The sequence below is a fragment of the Suricata suricatta genome, chromosome 11 (assembly GCF_006229205.1).
Source record: "Suricata suricatta isolate VVHF042 chromosome 11, meerkat_22Aug2017_6uvM2_HiC, whole genome shotgun sequence".
Lineage (NCBI taxonomy): Eukaryota > Metazoa > Chordata > Mammalia > Carnivora > Herpestidae > Suricata > Suricata suricatta.
In genome coordinates, this window is record NC_043710.1 from 99,541,985 (window position 1) to 99,568,919 (window position 26,935).

The 26,935-nt window shown below is 41.3% G+C and overlaps 1 protein-coding gene across 3 annotated transcripts in view; it reads left to right on the plus strand.

The window, feature by feature from the left end:
• Positions 1-26,935, plus strand: part of CUL5 (cullin 5) — a 102,914-nt gene that overhangs the window by 22,551 nt on the left and 53,428 nt on the right. For 2 of the 3 annotated variants that reach the window (XM_029956530.1, XM_029956532.1), the window contains exons 2-3: positions 4,376-4,485; positions 22,062-22,161. In XM_029956530.1, coding sequence (XP_029812390.1) covers positions 4,376-4,485; positions 22,062-22,161 — 210 coding nt within the window. Of the gene's footprint in view, positions 1-2,890; positions 2,932-4,375; positions 4,486-22,061; positions 22,162-26,935 lie in introns of all 3 variants that reach the window. The other variant, XM_029956531.1, reaches the window with a different exon arrangement.

The window sequence follows — 26,935 nt, forward strand, 5'->3', positions numbered from 1 at the left end:
CCAGGCGCCCCTATTTTATTTTATTTTTAATGTTTTATTTATTTTTGAAACATAGAGAGACAGAGCATGAGCAGGGAGGGGAAGAGAGAGAGGGAGACACAGAATCCGAAGCACACTCCAGGCTCTGAGCTGTTAGCACAGAGTCCAATGCAGGGCTTGAACACACAAACGTGAGATCATGACCTGAGCTGAAGACTGAGGCTTAACCGACTGAGCCACCCAGGTGCCCCTCAGGGAGGTTTTTAAATGTAAATTAGTCATATCACTTCTTGCTCAGAATCTTTTAATTGTTCCTCATCTCACTTGTAATAGAAGCCAAAGTCTTTTTAATGGCCTTCAAAGCCCTCTGAGGTCCAGCCCTCTGATGCTTCCCTCATGTCATCTGCTCTCCTCTGTCTTCAGTTTACTCTACCTTGAGTATATCTACTTCTACCTTGAATACATCTACATGGGCTTCTACCCTATGATTTGAGAGAGAGAGAGAGAGGATGAGCAGGGAAGGGGCAGAGCGGAGAGAAGAGGGAGAGAGAGAATCCCAAGCAGGCTCCACGCTGTCAGCACAGAGTCCAGTCCGGGTCTCGAACCTGTGAACTAGTACATCATGACGTGTGCTGAAACCAAGAGTGGGACACTTAACCGGTGGAGCACTCTGGTGCCCCTACTGTGGTCTTTACAGCGGCTGCTTCCTCTGCATAAAATACTCTTCACGGGCTTCCCCATAACCCTTTTGTGTGTTTGTGAAGAGTGCCTGTGAGGGAGCCGGTTGGGCTGCCGAGGAAAGGATAGAGGGCATGGATGTGCAGATGCTGCAATCCTCTTGGTGAAAGAGCCAGGGGGTGAGATATTCCTAGAGAGGAGCGATGGGTGAGTTCAGCCCCTTGCCATTCTGAGTAACTTCTGAGAGACTTTGCAGCAAATAGTAGAGAGGAGGCAGCCTTCAGTTAGCCAATGGAAGCATTCATAAATCAGGGTTCATAATTTGCAAGTTTTCACATATTAATAGGTGTTCTCTCTTATAGATAGATTTGGTGTCCTGCTGCTTAGTTATGATTTAATGAAGTGCTCTTCGGTTTAACAGAGAATAGGCCAAAGAATTGCTTGAGCACCATTTTTTTAGATTATAAAAGATAATAGAAAACATTCAATTATTGAATTCTTTTTTAAATTCAGTATTGGGGAAACTGTTTCTAAGTTAATCTTGTGTTTAAGCAGAGGAACCAAATTGTATTCCCTATTATTTTGCCATAGCTAATAGATTTCAGAGTCTAACCAGTATTTATTTCAAATACCTGTTTACTCCGATCCTCTGTCTTTTTTTATTTTTTAATTGTAAGATTTATACTATGTTTAATTTTATGAATTGCTAAAATTGCTTATGGAAATAGACTAAGTTGACCTAATAACGTGTCTTCTAATTAAGGGCATATATAATGATTGTGCATGTCATAGTCAAGGAAACTTTCAGTGGTTCTTTCATATTTGTTGATTTGCATGCTCCTCCCTCAGAGGGAACAGTAGAGGAAGTGAAGCCAGCCCTAATGGCAGTACGCAAAGCTTATGCTATAGAATTATAAATCTGACCCTGAATTTCTCCATAGCCAACACTAAGAGGAAAGTTACCTACACGATTCACTGAAATCCGTAAGGTGAAAATAAAATAGTTGTTAGGGAAAAAGCACGATTAGTCCTAGCACAACATTTGCATGAATACACTTGTGGATGCTTATAATGAGAATACTGTCATCAGAGTAGATGGGTACCGGGGCAAGACAGCACGGTAACTTAGGATCATCACTGTTCATGGATGAGGATGCGAGCGTGATCTGGCTGTGACCTCTGTCGCCTCATTGATCATCAGGGTTGATTTGGTTGCTCTGGCTGGCCAGGTGGGCGTCCCCTTCCTCCCTTTGCACTCCGCGTGCGTCCCGCCTCACGCATGCACTTGGTTGAAGATGATGACCTTTGCCAGGAGAGAAGGATCGTTCTTTGGTCAAGGGCATACGAGCTCTGCAGAGCCTCCAGACACTCTCAGGGGCCGTTTGTAGTCCAGGGAAACCGAGTTTCCAGGACTGCAGACGCGTCCCAGTGCAGCACTGCATGTGACTGTCTACCTTTCTCAAAAAGATTAAAAGAAGAAACATGGTCTGTGGACACAAGAAGCATCACTTACTTTTACAAGAATTTAATGTTCACCAGTGGTTCTTAGCCTGTTTTGGTCATAAACCATCCAACATTTTTATGTAGTTTTATCATGGATTTGCTAAGTATGGTCATTCTGAACTCAAGAGATTCTGATCCAGTAGGTCTGAGGTAAGTTTTAGAAATTTATATGTGAAACTACCACCCCAGGGGATTCTGATGCAGGTTCTTGTTTAGACCACATGTTTAGAAACGTCTCCTGGGTTATAATTTCAGGGAGTTTGCAGAGTCCATGCAGTCAGTCTGGAACCTTATCTGATACAAGTGAGCATCGCTGTCAATAACGTTATACAGTAAAAACAATCATGAGTTTCATAGGTGTGTTTATAGATGTTTCATAGGCATGTTGGAAAACTGATGACTTTTGTGGTAATTTTTTGTTGAAAGCAAGTCACATGGCCACAGTTAACTTGAAAAGGGACAGTAGTGATTGACTAAGCACCTACAGTCTCTCTGTCTTGTTATTAATGTAATGAATTGACCTTTTTAAAAATGTTTATTTGGGCGGGGGAGGGGCAGAGAGAGAGGGAGACACAGAATCTGAAGGAGGCTCCAGGCTCTGAGCTGTCAGCACAGAGCCCGATGCCCGGCTTAAACTCACAAAGCATGAAATCATGACCTGAGCCGAAGTCAGACCTAACTGATTGAGCCTCCCAGGCGCCCCAGTGACCTTTTTTTTCTTACTCTTCAGCCACTTTCACATTCTTGGGATCAACCATGCATGATTATGAGGTACTATTCTTTTTTTTTTATGTTTTATTTATTTTTGATACAGAATTTTTTTTAATGTTTTTATTTATGTTTGGTACAGAGAGAGACCGAGCATGAGAGGGGGAGGGGCAGAGAGAGAAGGAGACACAGAACTGGAAGCAGGCTCCAAGCTCTGAGCTAGCTGTCAGCACAGAGCCTGACGCGGGGCTCGAACCCACGAACGTGAGATCTGACCTGAGCTGAAGTCGGAGCTTAACCGACGGAGCCATCCAGGCACCCCGAAGCACTATTCTTTTGATAGTCCATTTACTTATTTTGCTGTTATTTAATATTTTTGCATCTGCGTTCTTGTTAAATTCATCTTGAGTTTCTATTTCTTGTGCTCTTCTCACCAGTTTGGTGTCAGTATTTTGTTAGCATTAAAAAGGGAGTTGGGTATTTTTCTTTTCTTTGTTGTTTTTTTTTTCCAGTTTTCACAGTTGACATAGCCTTTCACTATACTTTTTATGGGGAATTTAGAGCAGCTATAAAATTAGAAGGCTGAGTCTCCACATACAAGCCCACCATCATTTCTGATACCAGCTACCAGTTTGAGGGGGATTCCCCAAACCATCATGAGGTTCAATAATTAATTAGACTTGTAGATCCTGGTAGGGTTTATTGTGGAGAAAGGATACAGATTAAGATCTGCCAAAGAAAGAGACAAAGGAGAATCTAGGAGGGTTCCAGACACAGAGCTTTCCTCCTCCTCTCCACTAAAGCAGACCGCCTTTCTCTCTTAGCCTTAGTGTGTGACAGGGTGTGTGGAGTACTGCTAGCTGTGGTGTCCCTCTCGATCAGGTGGGGTCCTCCAAATGCGGGGGCGACAATCAGGTGGAAGCCAGTGCAGGCCCACAGCAGCACTGAGGAGATAGAAATTTACTGAATACACTGCAAGGGAGCTGCAGAGGAGAGGCTGTCTGATGCTGTAGGCATGACTGATGCTGTGGATGGGCTCACCCTCCCATTTCGGTTAACCTCCCAAACTGCCGGTGTTTTTGGATTGGTCAGCCCACACCCTAAGGACTCCAAGGTGTGGCCAGGTCCCTCCCTGAATCACGTTGGTAGATTGTCCTGTTTGTCCCAAGGTTACCAGGCAAACAAAAGCTCTCTTATCAGAGGAAGTTCTAAGAGCCCAGAGATTATCAGAAGTCAAGGACAAAGGCCAGGCCTTCTCCTTGGGCAAGGTGAAATTCTTTCCCGTTTGTACAATCAATTTTCTTTTTTGTGGGGTCTTCCTGTGATTCCCTGAAACCAGATTAAGTTTCAGTTTCTAGGGGTTTCATTATGGGAAAATGATTCTTTGCCATTTCCGACCTTGTGTTTCTCTAACTCCTAAAAGACAACAATAATAGAGACTTCTGATGTCACTGCATTTAAACTAAACTACTCTTTATCTTTCTTTTCTTCTTTTTTTTTTTTTAAGAATAAAGGTTCACTTCAGTTTGAAGACAAATGGGATTTCATGCGTCCAATTGTTCTGAAGCTTTTACGCCAGGAATCTGTTACAAAACAGCAGTGGTTTGATCTGTTTTCGTAAGTAATCCATTAACTCTAACTTTTTGCTGACATAAAGGAAATTTTGGTGATGCATTTTTCTGTCCAAATGGAATGCTGACTCTAGCCTGGACTGTTGACTCATTTACAATTAATACTCGCCCAAGCCCTCTTCTGCATTCAGTGATTTGCCAGTCATACTCATGTAATACCCAAAATTTCTTTATCGTCCCCAAAAACCAGAAACCGCCAGGGAGACCGAGTCACGCATGCAAAAGCAAAGGGCTTTATTACGGGTTTAGGCTCACCGGGGCCTAAACTCGGGCTCACAGACTTTACCGGCGTGGTGGATCCATGCTGAGAGCCCCGAACAAAGGTGGGGCAGGGCTTTTATGGCCTTGGGAAGGGGGAGTTACAGGAGATTGTGACACAGGTATAGTGATCCAATCATTATTATACAACAGGTTTATCCAGTTACAATATTTAGAGTGTGTTAACCAATTAGAGTAGACCCAGGACCCTCAGTAGGGTGTAACTAGCCTTAAGGTGCCCTTAGGAATGGTAAGGGTATTACAAGGGTGGTCCCTCTTGCCTTGGGCAATGTGTGCCCTTCTATTGTCTCAGACCTGGTCTCAGACCTGCGTCCTTACACTCACAGCTGTGGTTTATTACAGCAAAAGGATACAGAGCAAGATCAGTACAAGGAAAGGCACAGGAGAGTAAAGTCTGGGGAACAGTGGGCACAGGCTCTCAGGAGGACTTGTGGAATCACCTGGGACACACTTAAGTTTTCCAGCAGCAGGATTGACACCATGTGTGAAATGTTGTCTAATTGAGAAGCTCTTGCAGACCCTGTACTGAGAGTTTTTATTAGGGCCTGGGCACAAAGGTAGCCTCTGCTTGACATGTACCCAGACTCCAGATGCTCAGAGAGAGCAGGGGTTCGATGTAAGCCCTGGAGTTTGTACAGGGTTTGTACGTTTAAGGCACAGAGGTCCATTCCTGTCATTAGAAAAGTTTCATATCAGTGTAGGAAACTGTTGACCATTTAAATTAACTCTTGGCTTTTGGCCGAAATGTCTTAACAGCAAAACTATCATCAGTGGGATACCACAGGGCAAGGCAAGACCAGACTGTAGTTCTGATTTCACTTATGCCTTTTAGAAGTCCCAGATTTAATGAGTGAACACAAATCCCATCAACCATGAATTTATTTATTTTTTTTTAGGAAACCAGGTGGTTTTCTCCTTCAGTTTGTATAATGAACCTTTTTTTTAAACACATGGCCTGAGCCATCCATTCCGGCCCAGCACACCGCTGGCCATAAGCAGAGGCACACCTGAGAGCCGTCCCGTGACCACGCAGCGTCACGATTGCCAGACTACAGCCCCAAAGGCGTGCAGTCTCAGAGGGCCTGTGTGGTACGCCAGGTACAGAGAGTTTATAGTTGTTGGGGGGCTCCAAGTAAGACATACTAGTCAGGTCGTATCACCAGCCCCCAGTTTCCCTCCTCCCAGAGGACCTTTGGCTCTAGAGTTCTCAATCCATTTCTGTTCAGTGCAGGCCTTGTCTTAAGATACGTTGCCTGAAGGAAATCACTTCCAGATAGTTTTATTTATTCATGACACCAGTTGATGCGCCTCAGTAGTGTGGCTGATGCTCAGATGTGTTCTGTGTGGGGCCGGGAGGAGTCGGCTGCTCCCTGCTGTCTCCGAGTGCCGTGAGGTTTGACCTCCGGGTTCTCACAGCCGCGTGGAAAGCCAGTGCCAGGAGTTTTAAGAATAGTTAGGAAAATAAAAAATCATTAATGTCTACCTCCTCCCCTGTGCCTTCTCAGGTGCTGGGTTTCGTTTTTTTTCTCTCGTAAAATCAGTGTGTCTCATTCAGTAATGAAAACTCTTCGCCCTCCCACCCCTCCAGTCATGTGGATTTGCAAGAGAAGCAAAACCATTTTTATAGAAAAGCAATTTTTACATGCCTTATCTAGAAAGACGTACCATTTTTAGGTGTTGGTCTGAATGAAATTTCAAATTTTCAGAAATTTTTAAAGTTTATGTCACCTCCCATACCTTTTGTCCCAATGATTTATCCAGTGAGCTGCCTAGGAAAGATCACTTCCTTTCTGGAGACAGCTGCATGTAGCAACCAAGTTATCGTACTAAGGTAATGTGCAAGGAGGGGAGGTGAAGGCGAGAGAAACAGAATCAGGTGATTATTCATCCATTGTGGAAAACTGCAACAAATCCATAAAACTGATCAATTACAGTGAGACCTCACTGAGAGGGCCAGGCGTTCTGTCTGTAAGGAGTGGGTTGTGTTCCCACTTGCAGCATTTGGTGGTGACCACAAGTTAGGAATGCAGTTAGTCTCTGTATCACATGTAGAGTCAGTCAGGAGCTTGACTTTATAGTCAACTCCATCAGAGAATAAGCCCTTTTTTATAGGCATCTGCAGTTGATTCAGGTGGCCTGGCCAGAATCCATGATGTTTTCAGCTTATGGGTCCACAGAGGGGGTCTGAAATCTGCAGCAGCCCTCAAGTCCTGCCCCTGACTATACACTGGCTCTTCAGCTCAGCACAGCTTATGCTGAGGCCGAAACAGCCAGGAACAGGCAGTATCAAGTTTCAGCTCAGAGACCAGACAATTGAGATCTGTGAATTCAGGACTCTAAAAAGGAGAGCAAGTTTTCTTCTGCAGCAGGAAGCGAAGATGCTGCAGACAGTCATGGTCCACGTCCAAGTGACAAGCAACATTTTTCTAAGCCTTTTTTATCTTACCAGTGTTGGAGTCCAAATTGACCCACTCAAAAATAGGCACATCAGGCTGAGAAATCATTAGCCACTAAGGATCAGACATCTCATTTCACCAGAGCTCAGTGGCCACTAAAAACTGTTTTTTAAAACTCCAAAAGTATATTTCTTTCTATCTAAAGATTTCCTTTGTTCTCATGTTGTCTTCCCAGACATACCAATAGGTAGAAATAATAGTGAATGATCACCTGTTACAGAGAGTTTTATTCTGTTGCCAGTATTCAAATACTGGAAATGCCAATCACCTCACCAACAGCTGAAAGCAAGGAAATTGTGTCCGCTAACTTTTTGGGGGCAAACTTTTCTGATAGATACAGTCGCTCTAGCATTTATGAAAGTACAAGTATGTAGCATTTTCCATCTTTTTGGATCATACATCCAGATGTAATAGCCACAAAATACAAAGCCATCTTTTTTTTTTTTAATGTTTTTTTATTTATTTTTGAGAGACAGAGAAAGACAGCGTGAGTAGGGGAGGGTCAGAGAGAGAGGAAGGTACGGAATCTGAAGACAGGCTCCAGGCTCTAAGCTGTCAGCACACAGCCCGACGCGGGGCTCGAACCCACGAACCGTGAGATCATGACCTGAGCCAAAGCCAGACACTTAGCCAACTGAGCCACCCAGGAGCCCCCAAAGCCATCTTCTTAACCTCCTCTCCTGACCCTTTCTTCGCATGATAGTTGTTCAAACCCCTAGCAGTAACTTCCACCTTTACAGTATTAACGTTACAGAGCCCGGAGATCCTGGCTGGAGTGCAAGGGGCCTGGACGGATTGCTTCGGCAGTAGCTGTTGGGCTGAAGAAACAGCTGGAGTGGTTTCGTCTGCCTGCAGGCGCCCCGCCTCCAGCGTTTTCTCTCCTGGTTTGTCTAAAGCTTTCTCCAGCCCTGGCCTCTGATTTAACTATTCCCTCACGCTGCGGGGGAAATCAACATCAACATTTGACATTTTGGGTTCACCCAAAACTTAACTCTGGGTCTTTTCTCCTCCCAGTTGGAGGCAAGAACAGAAATCGCAGGTGTCACTCAGGCTGTACTGTTTCTTCTACTTTAGTCAGCATGGCCAAAGGCAGCCAGGGGATTGAGTGAGCCAACTCTGCTGGGTTAGATCTGTCATTTTCACATTTCCTAGGTAACTCTTTTCTCTTCAAACAGATAGCAACTCAGCCGCTGTTTCATACCATGGATGATTTCATAGCCCCCCAAACAGCAAAACTGCATCATCCCACCACTTCTTCCTTTTACCGGACAGCGCTCTCACCATGATTCAGAGTCACAGCAGTGCTAGGGAATCCCACTTCTTTTTTTTTTTAATTTATTTTTGAGAGACAGACAGAGACAGCATGAGCAGGGAAGGTTCAGAGAGAGAGGGAGATCCAGAATCTGAAGCAGGCTCCAGGCTCTGAGCTAGCTGTCAGCACAGAACCCAATGTGGGGCTCGAACCCATGAACCGTGAGATCATGACCTGAACTGAAGCTGGACGCTCAACCGACTGAGCCACCCAGGCACCCCCCCACTTCTGACACCAGTTGTGTCAGCAGTCACAAGACCACCTCAAGGTTCAGTGATTGCTTGGAATACGCCTAGGACTCAACATATAGTCCTCTCCATGGCTCTGATTTATTACAATAAAGGATACAAAGAAAAATGCAACAAAGGTGTGGGTGGCAAGTCCAGGGGAAACCACGTACATGTTTCCAAGCATCCTCTCCCATTGCAGTTACATAGGAGACACTTATTTCTCTAGCAACTAATTGTGACACACTTGTGAAATTCTGTCTACTAGGGAAGCTCGTTAAAGACTCAGTGCTCAGGATTTTTGCTTCTCACAATAGCCTGTTTCTGACATGACCTAAAATTTCAGACTTCTAGTTGAAAAGCAAGTGTTCTTCATAAATCAGATTGTTTACTGAAACATTAAGGCACAGTGAGCCATTCTTATCGGGAAACCTTGAGAACCTTTTCAAAGTCCAAGTTCCCAGACAGCAGCCAAGTACCAGGTTTGCTAAGCATAACTGTCTTAGACCTGCTACAATTTTTTGTGTGTATGGTCTATTGAAATACTTTGCTGGTGAGTTGTAGGTGTGTGCCTGAATAACCTATACACGTCAAGCTGTTGTGCTCATTTTTCCTCTTTATCACATAAGAAAAATCTAATTTCCCTAAATAATGTAGAACTCATTGTATAATATTCACTTACACGCATGACTCTGCCTTTTGAAAAATTAGAGTTCAATAAGTAACAGCTAAGCCCTTCTAAAAATTCACAGCACTCATGTATACATATGTTTTTCTTAAATTATTTGATTAAACTATTATATGAATAATAGGTTGAATGTGATGGGGTTTTTTTTGGTTTGGTTTTGTTTTTGCCAGTTTTTGTTGATAGTATCAATTATCATGTCGAATAATGCTTGTTTTCTGTGCATTCCTGACCCGGAGAGGGAGCATAGTGTGATGGTGTCCCTGCTTCAAGTCTGTTTCTAAGCAGAAATCGTCAGCACCTTTGTACGTGCCCTAGTTAGTGGCCATATCACATCATTTCTGTAGAAATCCTTGATCTTCTTGGAGTTACCTAAGGTAGCTCCTTTTAAGGTTAAAGGATTCTTGTGTATCGTAACATACCATCACCAAAATGGCAAGACCTCGTTAATTAAAACTTTTCAAATTTTAGCCCATTTGATTACATGAATTAATAACATTTAGGTTGTTTATATTGTTCTAAATTTGAGGTGCTAAAATATTGTATATTTATTAATGTACATTGACTATTTGTTCCATTTTTTTCTCATATCCTTGTTTCTCAGTATGAGCGCTATTGGCATTTTAAGTGGTTAAACAATATTGTGCTGCATACTGCAGGATGTTTATCACTTCCGCCTTCACCTTCCTCACCTCTAGTGATGTGTGTGCTCCCCCTTTCACTCCTCATTAGTGAAATCAAAGGAAAGCTCTCAGACTTTTCCCCATGAGCCTCTGTGGGGACTGTGCCTCTTTCGATTAAGAACCGCTGCTCTAGCTGGACACTGGCTTGACTCTGATTTGTGAAATTGATGCCAGAATTAAATAGTAAATTATTTTGAGCTTGTGGTACTTTATTTTAAAGGAAATTTACCTTTATTATAAATTACTTTAAAATGTGTTTTTCTTGTTCTTAAGTTGGTTTCTGTTTTTGTTTTTAAAGTTTATTTTGATTTTTATTGTGGGGGGGCACACACAAACAGGGGAGGGGCAGAGAAAGAGGGAGAGAGAATGCTAAGCAGGTTCCACACTGTCAGCACAGAGCCTGATGTGGGGCTTAAACCCACAAACCATGACATCATGAGCTGAGCCGATACCAACGGTCAGACGCATAACTGGCTGAGCCGCCTGTGCGCATCCGCAAGTTGGTGTTTGACTCCACTTTCTCCTCTCTTGTCTGTTTCATCTTTGTCATGTAAGCTGACTTTTTGTTGTGTACCCCATAAGTGTTGGTTTCCTCCAGTGTTTTGTTACTTTTTATTCTTTTAACTGAGTTCTCATATATGTAAAAGCACTCCAGATTATTCTCTGAGATGAAATTCTAGACTCAAGTGGCCTGTTGTTTCCTCTGTATGTCTGTCCTTTACATTCTGTAAATACTCCAAATTTAGAATGATAGAAATGTGTTATTAATGTTTCAAACCAATCATCTGGAAGCTACTATCAGCTTCCTGTTTTTTAATTCACTCATATTCAGTTGATGACTAGACTTTAAAGGTTTTTATTAAATATTTCTTGAATGAAACTTCTTTCCATCCCAGCTTCTTTCCCCCATCTCATCTGAACAATTGCAGTAGTTCTCTGCCTCTGTCTTTGTTGTATCTCTGTTTATCATTTATCTCTTCATGCATAACAAATTCCTCTAAAATTCAGCATCTGGAAGTAACAAATACTATGTCACAGTTTCTGAGGGTCAGGGAGCTGGTAGCAGCTCAGTCGGATGGTCTAACTCAGGGTCTCTCATGGGGTCGCCGCGGAGGTCAGCGGAAGATGGAGGCCTAGACTCAGCTTGGGCCGAGTTACCTTTCCGGTTACTCACGTGATTGTTGGCAGGTGTTCAGTTCCTCTCCGTGTGGGCCCCTCCATCGGGCAGTTTACAGCGTGGCAGTGCATCTTCCCCAGAGAGAAAGTGGGGCTCCTGAGACAGAACTCATAGTGTTCACAACGTAATTTGGGACGTGACAAACCGTCACATATGTCATGTGCTGTTAATCACACAAATGCGTGTACGCTCCAGGAGGGAACTTGCACGGTGTCCATATACCGGGAGAGGGGGATCATCGAGACATCTTCGTGGCTCTCCTCAGAGTTAGAGGAAATAGAAGATGCAGCGTTCAGAAAAGAACTCTTAAAAAAACTCTGGTGTATGTCAGAGAGTGGAAGATGAAAGAGATCCCATTGAAATAAATGTCAAGATAAGAGATCTTTGAAATAAAAAATAAAGAGCTAAAAAATAAAAGACCAAATCACTGATTTGAAAAATAAAAGCAGAGTACTCCGTGAATGTAGAGTAGAAACAAAATATGGAAAATAAAATGGAAATTAAGAAATATGGGGGCGCCTGGGTGGCTCAGTTGGTTACGTGTCTAACTTCAGCTTAGGTCATGATATTGCAGTCCATGAATTCAAGCCCCTCAACGGGCTCTGTGCACAGCTCCTGCTTGAGATTCTCTCTCCCCCTCCGACCCTCTTTTCCTCTCTTTCTGTTTTCTCTCTCTCTCCTTTCCTCCATTTGCACTTGTGCTCTCTCTCAATAAATAAATAAAAATTTTTTTAAAAAGAAAGAAATATTGAAGGTATATCTAGAATTGGGTAAACTCATATCAGAGAAGAAATATAATAGAGATAGTAGAGGAGAGGGTGTATATATAGTCTAAAAATATAAGAAGAAAAGTCCCCATAACTGAAAACTCTTGTCCCTTCCCACCTATCCCCACGAGTTTTTTTAAATAATGATGTTACTTTTAAAAAAATGTTTATTTTAGAGACCGAGTGTGAAGGGGGGAGGGGCAGAGAGCGAGAGGGAGACAACAGAATCTGATACAGGCTCCAGGCTCTGAGCTGTCAGCACAAAGCCCGACATGGGGTTCCAGCCCATGAGTTGAGAGTGAAGACCTGAGCCAAAGTCTGATACTTAACCAACTGAGCCACCCAGGTGCCCCCTCCCACGGCACCTGGAGTGGGAGTTTTAAAATAAAAGGAGTTTTAATATTGAACGTGCTAAAAAATATGCCAAGACACATCCTTATGGAATTTCAGAATTCCAAGGATAAACAAGATAATCCTACTTTTCTTGCAGTGAGGAAGAAGAGTTAACTCTCAAACAAAGCAGACTATCCCCAACACTTTTCATTGGTCAAATTGGGTGTAGGAATTTGCTGAAACATTTTCTTTAAATATTTGAAGGGACATTATTTTAAATGTAGTATTCTCTGCCTAGTCAAGTTTGTAATCAAGTTTAAGACAAGATGAACAGATTTCCAGATAAGTAAGGAATTAGAGGATTTAAGGCCCCAGCAGAAATGAAATACATACCCTTTCTTCTGTTCCCAACATCAGCCATTAAGAAATTGCCTTCTTGGGGCACCTGGGGGGCTCAGTTGGTTGAGCGTCCGACTTCGGCTCAGGTCATGATCTCCCAGTTCGTGGCTTCCAGCCCCGCCTTGGGCTCTGTTGACAGCCTCAGAGCCTGGAGCCTGCTTCAGTTTCTGTCTCTCTCTTTCTCTGCCCCTCCCCTGCTCATGCTCTGTCTCTGTCTCTCAAAAATAAATAAACATGAAAAAAAAATTGAGCTTTCTTAAACTAAACAGGAGGTGCTCCTAAACTAGGAATCCAGACCAAAAGATGAATATAAATAGAAAATGACAGACACCATCCATCTAAAACTGTAAGAGAGTGGAAACCGAAACATCTTAGCTGATAAAAATGGTTCCACAGAAAACGACTATGAGGCTGAAGAACACAGACATAGCATTCCAACTGAGTTGGGTATCTGCACACGACCATTTAGGGTCACTTAAAATATCTTGAATCAAAAATTCAAAAGACTAAGAGAGAAATCAATAAAAGGAGGGAAATAAAATGAAAACTGAACTCAAAACCAAATAGAAAAAGTTAAAATCACATGAGAGATTGATCATCTCTGTAGATGAAGGCATAAAGAGAGAAATGTTTCCAAAATATGGGTATAGTAAATTAGTCTGATAAAAGTCATCTAGAAGTATTCTAGCAGCAGACATGATCCCCATAGTGATATGTTGGGAACGTTCTATTTAATATTGGGAATAAAGGACGGCTGGACGCCTCAGTCAGTTAAGCATTTAACTCTTGATACTGGCTCAGGTCGCAATCTTGGGGTTATGAGATCAAGTCGAGTTGGGCTCTACACTCAGCATGTCCCCTCTCCCGCCTTGTGCTCTGTCAAAATAAACAAACATTTAAAAAAGTTAAATTGGAAATAAGACAGAGTCTATTCTCACACTTCATTTCTGTTTCCTCTAGGTTTTGAAATTTGTTGCCATGGCATTTTAAGTAGTATATTTATATTATACATGTGGATATCTTGTATTTTACCCATAATCCTACATATTTTTTTAAATCTTTTATTTCTCTTTTAGAGAGAGGCAGAGTGGGAGCAGGGGAGAGGCAGGGAGAAAGAGAGACACAGAATCCAAAGCAAGCATCGGGCTGTGAGCCATCAGCACAGAGCCCGACACAGGGCTCAAACCTCTGAACTTTGAGATCATTACCTGAGCCAAAGTCGGGTGCTTAACTGAGTAAGCCACCCAGGTGCCCCCCTTTCTTCTGGTCTTAAGGAGTTGATCCATTTTGTCTTTTCTTATCACCACATTTAAAAAATTGCTTTGATACGATATATCAAAACTTCTTCCGTGTTAAGGAGTTTCTAGCCTTTATGTGTGTGTCAGAAAAGAGGTTGGAAGCCAGTGCTCTGCTCATTTCAAGAAATGAGGAAAAGGGGCACCTAGGTGGGTCAGTCATTTGAGCAGTTGAGCATCCAACTCTGTTTTGACTGAGGTCATGATCTCACGGTTTTGTGGGTTCAAGCTCCACATTGGTCTCTGTGCTGGCAGTGCAGAGCCCGCTTGGGATTCTCCCTCTACCCCACCCCCACTCACGCTGTCTCTCTCTCTCTCTCTCAAAATAAATAAACCTAAAAAATTTTTTTGAAAATGAAAAACCCTAGCACATTAAAACTAAGGGAAGTACAAGGAAAGGAAAACAAATGCCAAAATTAATGAAATACAGAATAGTTGTGCAATAGAAAAAAGGAAAAGACAAAAATTAGTTCTTTGGGAAGAATGATATTTACTCAATTTATTCTCATTATCACATCCATAATTTGTGTCTTTCTTAATATCTTTCTCCTGGTTACTTCGAATTATTTTGGTGTTTTTTTTTCTGGTTTCTTTTAAGATGAACTCTTAATTCTTTTATCTTTATATATTTAAAATTAAAGCATTCAAGGCTATGCACTTTTTAAATACTGCTTTTATTATTTCCATAGGCTTTGCAGCATGAAATGTTTGCCTTTTTATTGCTCTCTCAATAAATGAGTAAAGTTTCAGTAAATTTTTTTGTTCTTTAATCTACATATTATGTAGGGACTTAACTTCTGAGAGTGAAGGGGTTTTTTGATCATTTACTTATTTATGTGTTATGATCAAGGAAATGGCCTGTAAAAATATCTTTATAGGGGCATCTGGGTGGCTCAGTTAGTTCAGTGTCCAGCTTCGGCTCAGTTCTTGATCTCATGGTTCATGAGTTCGAGCCTGACGTCGGGCCCTGTGCTGACAGCTCAGAGCCTGGAGCCTGTTTGGGATTCTGTGTCTCCCTCTCTGTGCCTCCCTGACTCATGCTCTGTCTCTCTTTCTCTCTCTCTCTCTCTCTCTCTCTCTGGAAAATAAATATTGAAAATGTTTTTTAATAAATAAAATCTCCACAAATTTTATATTATATATATGCTCTTAGGAAAATATTTTTTAAAAGATTTTATTATTTTAAAAAATTTATTTATTTTTAATATAATTTAATGTCAAATTGGCTTCTATACAATACCAAGTCCTTCCTCTTCCCAACACGTGCCCTCCTCAGTGCCCATCACCCATTTTCCCTCTACCGCACGCTGCCCCCCGCCCCAATCCACCCTCAGTTTGTTCTCTGTATTTAAGAGTCTCTTGTAGGTTGTCTCCCTCCCTCTCTGTAACTATTTTTTTCCCCTTTCCTCCTGCCATGGTCTTCTGTTAAGTTTCTCAAGATTCACTTATGAGTGACAACATGGTATCTGTCCTTCTCTGGCTCAGTTATTTCACTCAGCATAATACCTTCCAGTTCCATCCACGTAGCTGCAAATGGCAGGATTTCATTCTTTCTCATCGCCCTGTAGTAAGTATCCCATTGTATATAAACCACATCTTCTTGATCCATTCATCAGGTGATGGACATTTAGGCTCCTGCCATGATTTGGCTGTTGTTGAAAGTGCTGCTGTGAACATTGGGGTACATGTGCCCCTGTGAATCAGCACTTCTGTATCCTTTGGATAAATTCCTAGTAGTGCTATTGCTGGGTCATAGGGGAGTTCTATTTTTAAGTTTTTGAGAAACCTCCACGCTATTTTCCAGAGCGGCTGCACCAGTGTACATTCCCACCAGCAGTGCAAGAAGGTTCCCGTTTCTCCACATCCTCACCAGCATCAGTTGTTTCCTGATTTGTTCGTTTTAGCCACCCTGACTGGTGTGAGGTGGGATCTCAGTGTGGCTTTGATTTGTATTTCCCTGATGCTGAGTGATGTTGAGCATACGATTTTATGTTTAAGTACTCTCTACAGCCAACGTGGGGCTTGAACTCACAACCACAAGATCAAGAGTCACATGCCCTACCCACTAAGGCAGCCAGGTGCCCCAAAGAAATTATCTTTTTGATAGTTATAATAAGAATCTCTATCTACTAAGTCATATTTACTGATTGTATTTTTACATTCCTCTGTGTCCTTAATTTTCTTTGTCTGGATTTTCAGCTGTTAAGAGATCTTGTGACAGACGCTGCCGATTAGCCAAGGCACACCCATCCCTGGGTCTCTGCTGTGTCCTTTCCACTTGGCTGCATATATAATACTCACTTCTTCAGCTTCCCTTGCTGATTGGGTCACCATGTGACACAGTTCCAGCAAATAGATCTGCAGGAGGACTTCTGAGAAAGTTTTTGTTTTTCAGATGAATTTAACGTGCCTGACTCAGTCCTTTCACAGAGGAAAGAGGCGGACATGCTAACGTGTCGGAGTGGAAAGAGAAGGAGCCTCTTCTCACTCTCTGAATGAACCCCATTAGCTGCCCGCCTCTAGACTTCTAGTTATTTAAGAAAAATAACATAATAGTCTGAGCCACTGTTAATTGAATTTAATGGTTCAGCTTAATGTATCCTGATACAAGGAAGTATGTTTTAACATATTGTATTGTATTTGGATCAGGTTCTTAATTTGTAACTATTTTTGTGTTTTTTTAACTTTGTAAAAAATGTTTATTCTTGAAAGAGAGAGAGAGAGAGAGAGCGCGCGCGAGCGCGCGAGCACCAGTGGGGGATGGGCCGAGAGAGGGAGACACAGAATCTGGAGCAGGCTCCAGGCTCCGAGCCGTCAGCACAGAGCCTGTCGCTAGGCTTGAATCCATGAACTGTGGGATAATAATAGGAGCCAAAGTCAGACGCCCAACGACTCAGCCACCTAGGCACCCCTTTATTTTTGTTTTACATTTAGATAGATGTGGTTTGTTTTGTTTTGTTTTTTGGTCCAAAAAACTGGATATATCTTGATAAATAATGCTTTTTATCATTATTATGTAATGTTTCTTCTTTAGTTATTTTAACCTTAAATTCCTCTGCAGATGATATTAATATTGCCACCCTGCATTATTTTGGTTTGTGTTTCCTAGTACTTTTTTTTTGTAAATTACATTATGTAAACATTACATAAAATGTACGACTTTAACCAATTCAGTGTTACTGAGCACATTCACTGTATTGTGCAAACATCAACATTATCCATTTTTAAAACTTCATCATGTTCTTCGTCTCTATGAAGCCGTTTTTTCCTCCAAATTATGCCTGAAACTAGGTACCTCATGTAAGTGGAATCACACGGTATTTGTTCTTTTGAAGGGCGTACTGTCTTCCAGTGGGATAATTATTGAGTTCACATGTAATGTTATAGCTTCTATTCTTGTTTTATTGCTTCTCTAACTTTATCACTAATTATAAGATATTCTTGTTTCTTCCTTTTTTGTTTTCCTTATTTTTGTTAATCTGAAAATTCACTTCCATTAGTGGTTACATTCCTGTTTCTGACTCTCAATCAGAAGCGTATAGTGTCACTATAAATTAAAAGCAAAATACCTGTTTGTCACACTAGGGTTACACTCACTCTTACTTTCTTTGTATGTGAGGAAGTTGAAGCCTTTGGAATACTTCTTACCTCTTGCTGCTTCTCCCGCCCCTTCTCTCTGTCCCCTTGAAAGCTTTGAGAAACCTTCACTTTGTCCCTCTTCTCCCCCCACAATTCACTGATTTTTGTAATATAAGTAGATTCCCTTACAACATGTCCCTTTTTGTTTATTTTTATTTTAGAAAGAGCACAAGTGGGGAAGAGGGGCAGAGAGAATTTCAGGCAGGTTCCACTCTCAGTGCAGAGCCCCACACAGGACCCTACCCCACACCCCTGGGATCATGACGTGAGCCAAAATCCAGAGTCGGACGCTCCACCAACTGAGCCCCCTGGGTGCCCAAACATTTTTAAGAGCACTTTGGATATATATATATATATTCCAAGAGCATGTATTCTTAACCATTCAGATTTAATTTCATACACTTACCGTTGGCCATTACTCCTTCCCTTTTATACTGAAGTGCCATTCGATGGCACAGAGAAGCTGCACAAACTAGAACTGTGGGTCTGTGTGGTGAATAGCAGAAGCAATGTTGAGTAAAAAATGATTTGAAAAAATTATTGATACAATTTCTGTGAAGTTCAGAAATACTCATGGTCTGTTATAAAACTTGAAAAATAGTAACAAATTCAGGCGTGGTTACTTCCGGGGAGGGTAGAAGAGAGTAGGATGAGGGAGAGGAACACCAAGGGCTTTGAGGGTGTTATCATCATCCAGTCCTCAGGTGTATTATAATAGGCTGTTCAAAGTGGGTGTTAAGATTGACTAGGAGAACTTGACAGGGTCTTCTGTGTGATGAAGAGAAGTATTGTGTTTGAATAAGAATGAGTATTAGGACATACTTAGGAGTATCTGGAGGTTGAGAAGGGGCTGAGGTAACAACACTTAGGAGCGCCTGGAGGCTGAGAAAAGGGAGGTGGGGAAGATGTGCTCAATCAGTCACAAGTTTAGCTCTTTCTCTCTCGGGTTAGATTACTTGGGAGTGACCCAACCCTGCATTCTTCACCCCACTGTTCCCTCTTGCCTTATGAGATTCAAGCTACGTTTTAGCCCTTCTAATAATACCTAGCACTACTTTGAGTACAGGGATACTAGGGTAGTCCTACTTCAGGGTGGCATGGGTTCCTCTGATGGGTGACTTTTTTTGCCTCAAAACTCCCAACAGCATTACCAAACTTTCTTAGAATTGCATGACAGTCTAAGGCTCTTCCTACCCCACCCTCCTCTCCACCCTTCCCTACAGGGGTCAGACTGGTGGTGTGGGCTTATCACTTGCCCAGCTTCCTGTAGCACACTTCCCATTTTCCCTGCTGGGAGCCATTTCTGAAGTAAGGCAGGTTTGCAAGGCCTCCCACCTTCAGATGGGGACCTGCGTCTACACCCACTTAACCCCCACTCAATCACTGCTTGAGCACTGACCCCCAAGGCGCCTGACTCACTGATACAGGAGTGACTTGCCTTCTTATGTGAAAAATATGTGAATTGTACCTTGTGAAAAAACTTGTTAAAGGAGTTTTCTTCTTTTGTGATTATAGGAGCAAATGTTACATTTCCTGAGAAAACCTGTTTTTCTTCCCCTTAAAAACAGGCTATTGACCCCTGCTCACAAAGACGTTTGCTGTGCTAAAAACTTTGCTTTGTATTTGAATGTTAAAGATCCCTTCCTTTCCCATATGATAAACATCTAGTCACCTACTTCAATCTCTGTTGGTAAAGATCGTGCATGAGTCTTCCACCAATCTATATTCTGGGAAATTTTTACATACCAAAGAATTCGTTATCAGAAATTATTGTCTAAGGCAATTGCCACTTCTGTTTTGCACCACAAACGTTTTTTTCACTAAATAAAGGTGACTCTTGGGTCAGAGCCAAGTTGCCTGTGTGGTGATCAGAAAGAAAGCTGAGACTCCCTCACTCCCTTTTGCCGACACTGTCCATCCTTCAGGGAGCCCTGGACCTGCTGGAGCTGGGCTCTGGCATTTCCCTTGCATGCATTTCCCTCCATAAATCTCTTGCTTATCTAATCCCCTCTGCTTCTGGGAAGACCTAAACTAACACAAGTCAATATGTGTACAGTGTCTGGCACATGGTAAGCAGTCCATGCATGTGAGTTTTGTTATAGTAAACAAAGAGATGATGGTGGTTTTGACTCTCGTAGTGGTGATGGGTGCTCATGTCCAAATTGGAGAGAGAAAAAGGTGATGGATATAGTAGGACCGTGACTGAATGTAGTACGCAGCTGAAAAATGCCTCATTTGCCCAGTTTCTTGCTTACCACTCCCCGCGTTGGCACGTGAACCACATTGATTTGCTTACCTTCACTGCAAGCACCGCAGTAATCCACAGCTCTGCTGGTACTTGTGCGTGCCGTGTCCTTCCCCCACGTCATTGTACTTTTGCCTGGCAAACTCCTACTTGTTCTTGGAGATTAAGCTCAGGAAGCCAGCTCTTCCCAGGAGCCTTCACTTTTTCTTGCTACCCTACTGCCTCTTACTTCTACTCTCCCCCTCTCCTGGGTTCCTGAACCATCTTGTGTGTGTATGCACAGTAGTTGTACACATACTGAATTAGAAATCAACCTATTTTTTAAAGTTTATTTAGAGAGCACAGGTGCTTGCATGCAGGCTGGGGGGAGGGGGGAGGGGAGGGGTGGGGGTTAGAGAGAGAGGGAGAGAGAATCCCAAGCAGGCTCCACGCTGTCAGCAGAGCCCGATGTGGGGCTCGATATTGTGAACCGTGAGATCATGACCTGAGCTGAAACCAAGAGTGGACACTTAACCGACTGAGCCACCCAGGCACCTCAGAATCAACCTATTTTTGTATCAGTTGACTTTAGCCTCTGGATTCCTTTAGTCACGAGATGAGATTGTAGAGGGGCCAGTTAAACATTTTATAGTTTATTCAAAGAGCACTAGGAAACCATTGGAGGATTTTAAGTGTAGAGCTCATATGATGTGATTTGTTTTACGTAGATCACTTTAGTTTGTGATTTGTTTTACGGAAATCACTACTGTTAGTTGAATGGTTGGTTTGAAGAGGTGCAAGAGTGAATTTGGGGAATTTAGTGTGTGTTCTGGAGCCCAACTGCCTGGTTCCAGTATGTATTAGCTGTGTAATCTGGGAATGTTACTTAACCTTTCTTTGCCAGTTTCCCCATCTGTGAAATGGTGATAAATAGAGTATTACTTTCAGAGTTGCTGTGAAGATTTAAATGAGTACAGTTTAGAAAAGTGGCACATAGTAAGCATTCAGATTTACCTATTTTGTTGTTGTTTGACAAAGATTTGTATGTTTGCTGCATCCTGGGCAGTGAGTTAGATACCACTGTTAAGCTAAATGCTAAATTTAACAGGTAACAAAAGTAAGTTCAAATTTATTTGCAGACAGAACTTTGAGTTATAGTGATGTCCCTAAGATTCTGTAATAAAGCAAATCATTTGGTCATTATTACAATATTGTGATTCTGGAGATGTCTTACTTTGATTTCTTTGACATTTTTTATAACAGGGGCTCCATTAGGTACTAAATTAATCACGGGAACATTTTTTTTGGATAAAAGAATCCTTGATATAAGATTCTATCCTTTTGTTAGAAGTTTCCCCGCTCTATAGCTTGGCAATTAAGAAACTAACTTGTTGAACATATTGTATTAATATTAAATATATTTCTGTAATATCAGCTTTATAAATTTCTGAATACCACCTTATGAGAGCTTTTGTTTTTTTTTTTTAAATTAAAGAGATACAGTGGTAATCTCTGAATATAATGACTGTATGGGGGAAGCTAAGAATTTGCTAGTATTTAAATTACGAATTTTTTTAAAGAATAGTTTACATGTATTCTGGTAAATAATTAGAAGAATTTCTACTTGTCTTTACATGAGAAAGAAATTAATAGTAGTTAACCTTGGGATGTTGGATTAGAGGAGGGGAACATGCTTTTATAATTCAAAATATTCAGTAAGGGGATGCCTGTGTGGCTCAGTCAGTTGAGCGTCCTACTCTTGATCTCAGGTCAGGTCTTGATCTCAGGGTCATGAGTTCAAGAGTTCAAGCCCCATGCTGGGCTCAGCACTGGGCCTGAAGCCCACTTTTTAAAAAAAATCCAGTAAATAGCAGAGATTTAAGGAGGAAGACAATGACAAAGAAAGTGAAATGAAAATAGAAACAAATGTATGTGTGAGAACAGCTTACAAAGAATTCTTGGTTCTCATGGATGGATTCAGTCACCCTCAGCATGACCCATGGTAACTGTATTCATGCAGAACTTGACGCTAGTTTGTCTTGGTTCTTGTTCTGGTGTTCATGTTTGTTTACTTTTATTTTTACAGGGATGTGCATGCAGTCTGTCTCTGGGATGATAAAGGGCCAGCAAAAATTCATCAGGCTTTAAAAGAAGATATTCTTGAGTTTATCAAACAAGCACAGGCAGTAAGTGCGGCATCTTTACTTAAAGTTTAAGACTTTACTCAGAGAATATCATATTTTCTGATTTTGAATGTAGGCCTTCTAGAAGTAATTTTAAGATATCACATTGACTTTTGACATTTGTTGATTAATTTTTTTAAGTTTATTTAACTGGTCTCTACCCTCAACGTGGGGCTTGAAATCATGACCCAAAAATCAAGAGTCACATGCTCTACCAACTGAGCCAGCCAGGTGCTCCTCATTGATTAAATTTTTTAATGAGATGATTTGTTTTTGGTTAGCCCCCTACCCCCAGTGACGTTTCTGTTAAGAGAGTATGTCATCCTCAATTAAAAGATGTTGTAAAGAGGTTCCTGGGTGACTCAGTCAGTTAATTGTCCAACTCTTGATTTCTGCTCAAGTCATGATCTCACACATCTGTGAAACTGAGCCTTATATTGGGCACTGTACTGAGCATGTAGCCTGCTTAATTAAGTCTGTCTCTCTCTCCCTCTCCCTCTCCCTCCCTCTCTCTCCCTCCCCCTCTCCCCCCTTCCCTCCCTCCACCCCTCTCCCACTTGCACTTGCATGCCTCTCTCTCTCTTTGTCTCAAAAAAAAGATGTAAAGAATTCAGGGTTTTTTTTTTTTTATGTTTATTTATTATTGATACAGAGAGAAACAGAGCATGGGTGGGGGAGGGGCAGAGAGAGAGACACACACACAGAATCTGAAACAGGTTCCCAGCTCTGAGCTATCTGTACAGAGCCTGACGTGGGACTTGAACCCACAAACTGTGAGATCATGACATGGGCTGAAGTCGGGTGCTTAACCGACTGAGCCACCGAGGCGCCCCAGAATTCAGGTCTTTATACATTCTTTAGAAGTCCCCACCCCCACTGTTTTTTTTTTTTTTTTTGCCATGTGTAGGTACATGTGAATTAGTATTTTTTTCACAACCTGTATCTCTTCTCAAGCTAATAATTTTTTTTTCAATTCCAGATATTTCTTCAGCTGTACAATTTTTGCACTTTACGTTGTTGCTGCTCTTGGTTTGATAATATGTAGAAGCGTTTAATATTATTAAAATGAAATAAAGGTCATTTAAAGGTCATATAGTTGGGGCACCTGGTTGGCTCGGTTAAGCATTCAGCTTTGGACCAAATCATGGTCTTGCAGTTTGTGAGTCTGAGCCCCGCCTCGGGCCCAGTGCTGACAGCTCAGAGCCTGGAGCCTGCTTCCGATTCAGTCTCCTCCTCTCTCTTACCACCCCACCCCCCTGCTTTACGCTCTCTCTTTCCCTCTCTCAAAAATATATAAACATTAAAAAACACTAAGTTTTTCAAAAAGCTCATTAGGTCAGTTAAACAAGATCAGCTTTGTTTTGTCTTTGTTAACACCTTTGTTTTTTTGAGAAAAATTACAGCAGAGGTAAAGTATTATTTTGAATCAACTCTTAACACTTTGAAGAAAGGCTTGAAGACGAGATTATTTTCCTTTCTATAAAATGAAGTTTTGAAAGCTACAGAGCCAGAATTCTTTTATTCTTTAGGTAAATTTTTATGTTAGTGTCTTATAGAACATTAATCCAAGTTGTCTGTTAGAAATTTTGTTAAATACTAATAGCAGCCTAACAACTGGAAATTAAAAATGGTCTTTTTCTATATAAGATATTGAAGTCAAGTGTATGAGTGTTATATATTTAATTCTGCAAATAGCCACTACCTCGATGAAAAAAGAATCCTGTCACATGGGGTATTATTTACAAAATGAAATGTTTTATTGATAATAACACCATTAATTCTGTCATTTTGATAAATTATTTTTTAAAAGGTGTAGTTGTATAGGAAATTGTCTTTTAGTGAACATAAATAATGTTTTTCTGCTTTGCTTAGAAAAATAAGTGTTTCAGTATCAAAAGTTAATCAAAAGTATACTTTTCTAAAAGTCATTTAGAAATACAGTTTCTGGGGCACCTGGGTGGCTCAGTCGGTTAAGCGTCTGGCTTCGGCTCAGGTCATGATTTCACGATTCCTGGGTTTGAGCCCCATATTGGGCTCTGTGCTGACAGCTCAGAGCCAGGAGACTGCTTCAGATTCTGTGTCTACCCCTCTCTCTGACCCTCCCCTGCTCAAGCTGTCTCTCTCTCTCAAAAATAAATAAAACATTAAAAAAAAAAAAGAAATACAGTTTCCACTTGCATTGGAAACATATCAGCTTATCTGTTTATGACTGGTTGAATATAAATTATCTTTATATCAAATTGATAGAGCTTTACTCTCTATTTCTGGAAATGGTATCATGAAGAATCATCTTACATATTGTTAAATGTTAAAAAAAAAAATACACTTCACACTGGAAAACAAAGTATGTTAAGTGTTTCATTGTAACCTGATCCTTTAAAGTCTGGAATGTAGACCTCAGCAAACCTTGAGGGTGACAATTAGTGCCCCTAATTCTGAGCGTTTAAATTGTAGGAATAGTAATGCTAAGCGTAGATATATGACTTCTAAACTTTTGAGAAAATTTAGCGTCATGACTTACTTTACTAGTCAGTTATTAGACTGACTGAGCTTATCTTTTTTTTTATTTTTTTAGTGTTTTTTTTTTTTAATTTATTTTTGAGAAAGAGACAGCATGAGCAGGGGAGAGCCAGAGAGAGACACAGAATCCAAAGCAGGCTCCATGCTCTGAGCTGTCAGCACAGAGCCCAATATAGGGCTCGAACTCACAAACAGTGAGATCATGACCAGAGCCGAAGTCGGATGCTTAACCGACTGAGCCACCCAGGCGCCCCAGACTGAGCTTATCTTATGAGGGAGGACCAGATCTCTTAAACAGGAGAGATTGTTTCCCTGTGCATTAAAATGTTTATAGCATTATTTAAAATGACAAAATGGAAAGTAAAAAATAAATGTACAATGGTTAGGAAGTTATTAGGGTATTTAATTGTTGTGTTACTTTGTTTTTGTAGATTAACCTAAGTATTTTGACTCACAATTATATAATTTAGCAAATTGGGATAGGCTCACCTGATTTGACCTAAATTTAGCTTCCTAGCTTCCTCCCGCCCCCTCCTTTTTTAAAGTAGCCCTCATGCCCAGTGTGGGGCTTGAACTCACAACCGTGAGACAGGACTTGCATGCTCTACTTCCTGAGCCAGCCAGGTGCCCCAGGCCTGAGTGTGTTACTGTGCCCACAGGTAATCGCTGGCACTGCAGGGACTGAGTATCCAGGACAGCCTTGCTCACACACTTGGTATTTGGTGCCAGCTCCTGCCTTCCGTTCTTGAGGACACAGCCTCTGTGGTGATAGTGAAATCTGCAAGGCCTCCTCAGGGCAGCTTGGAAGTCCCGGTGTCACATCTGCATCCTCTTGCTCAGAACAAGTCACAGGACCAACCCAAACCAGTGTAGAGAAATAGACCCCACTATCGTTTAAAAACTTGTAATTTACATACCAGAAAATTCACCCTCTTAAGAAAGTATATTTTATGGGCAGCCATCATCCACGAATCCTAAAGCATGCTTGTCACCCTAAAAAAATAAACAACCTATGAGCAGTTACCCACCCCTGATTACCCACTCTCCACAAACTCTAGCAGCCACTCATCTGCTTTCCTTTTTTAAATTTATTTTTATTTTTATTTATTTATTTATTTATTTTTGCTTTCCTTTTTTTTTAAAGTTGACCTAATTTATTTTGAGAGAGAGAGAGAGAGAGAGAAAGAGAACCCGAGCATGGGTGGAGCAGGGGCAAAGACTGGGGGAAAGAGAATTCCAAGCAGGCAACATGGAGCCCAGTGTGGGACTCGTTCTCAAGACCGTGAGATAATGACCTGAGCCGAATCCAAGAGTCAGATGCTTAACTGACTGAGCCACCCGGGCCCCCCTAATCTACTTTCTCCTTCTGTGCTTTTGTTTGTTGTTTGCATTTCCTTTAAACGGAATCATGCAATATGTGGCCTTTTATGACTGGCTTCTTAGATTTAAAATAATGTTTTCAAGATTAAACTACATTGTAATAATTACCTATTCTGCATTTCTTTTTATGACTGAATAATATTCCATTGTATGACTATACACCAGTTCTTTTTAGATCTGTTTATCATTGGTGAACAGTTGGGTTGTTACTACTTTTTGTCTGTTTTGAGTAACACTTCTGTGAACATTTCTGTGTAAGTTGGGTTTTTTAAATTGAGGTATAATTGACATGTAATATTAGTTTTAGGTATATAGAGTAATGATTTGATGTTTGTATATATTGCAAAATGGTGATAATAAGTTAACATCCATAAACATACATAGTTACAGAATTTTTTTTTTCTTGTGATGAGAATTTTTAAGATCTGCTCTTACCAACTTTCTAACAGGATTGTTAATTGTCATTGCCCTCAAGGTCTATGTTATTGCCAATGGCGAGACCTCATTTTTTTTTTTTTTAATGGCTGGGAAATAGTCCAGTGTGTATATATACCACATTTTGTTTTTCTTTTTCTTGTTTTAAAATGTTTATTTATTTATTTTGAGAGAGTGCAAGCAGGGAAGGGGGCAGAGACAGAATCCCAACCAGGCTCTGCCCTGTCAGTGTGGACCCTGATGAGGGACTCAGTCTCATGGGCCGTGAGATCATGACCTAAACTGAAATCAAGAGTTGGATGCTCAACCAACTGAGCCACCCAGGTGCCCCTATACCATGTTTTCTTCATCTTTGATATACTTTGGTTGTTTTCTTATCTTGGCTCTTGTAAATAATGCTGCAGTATCCATGAGAGTGCATATGTCTTTTTGATTTGTTTCA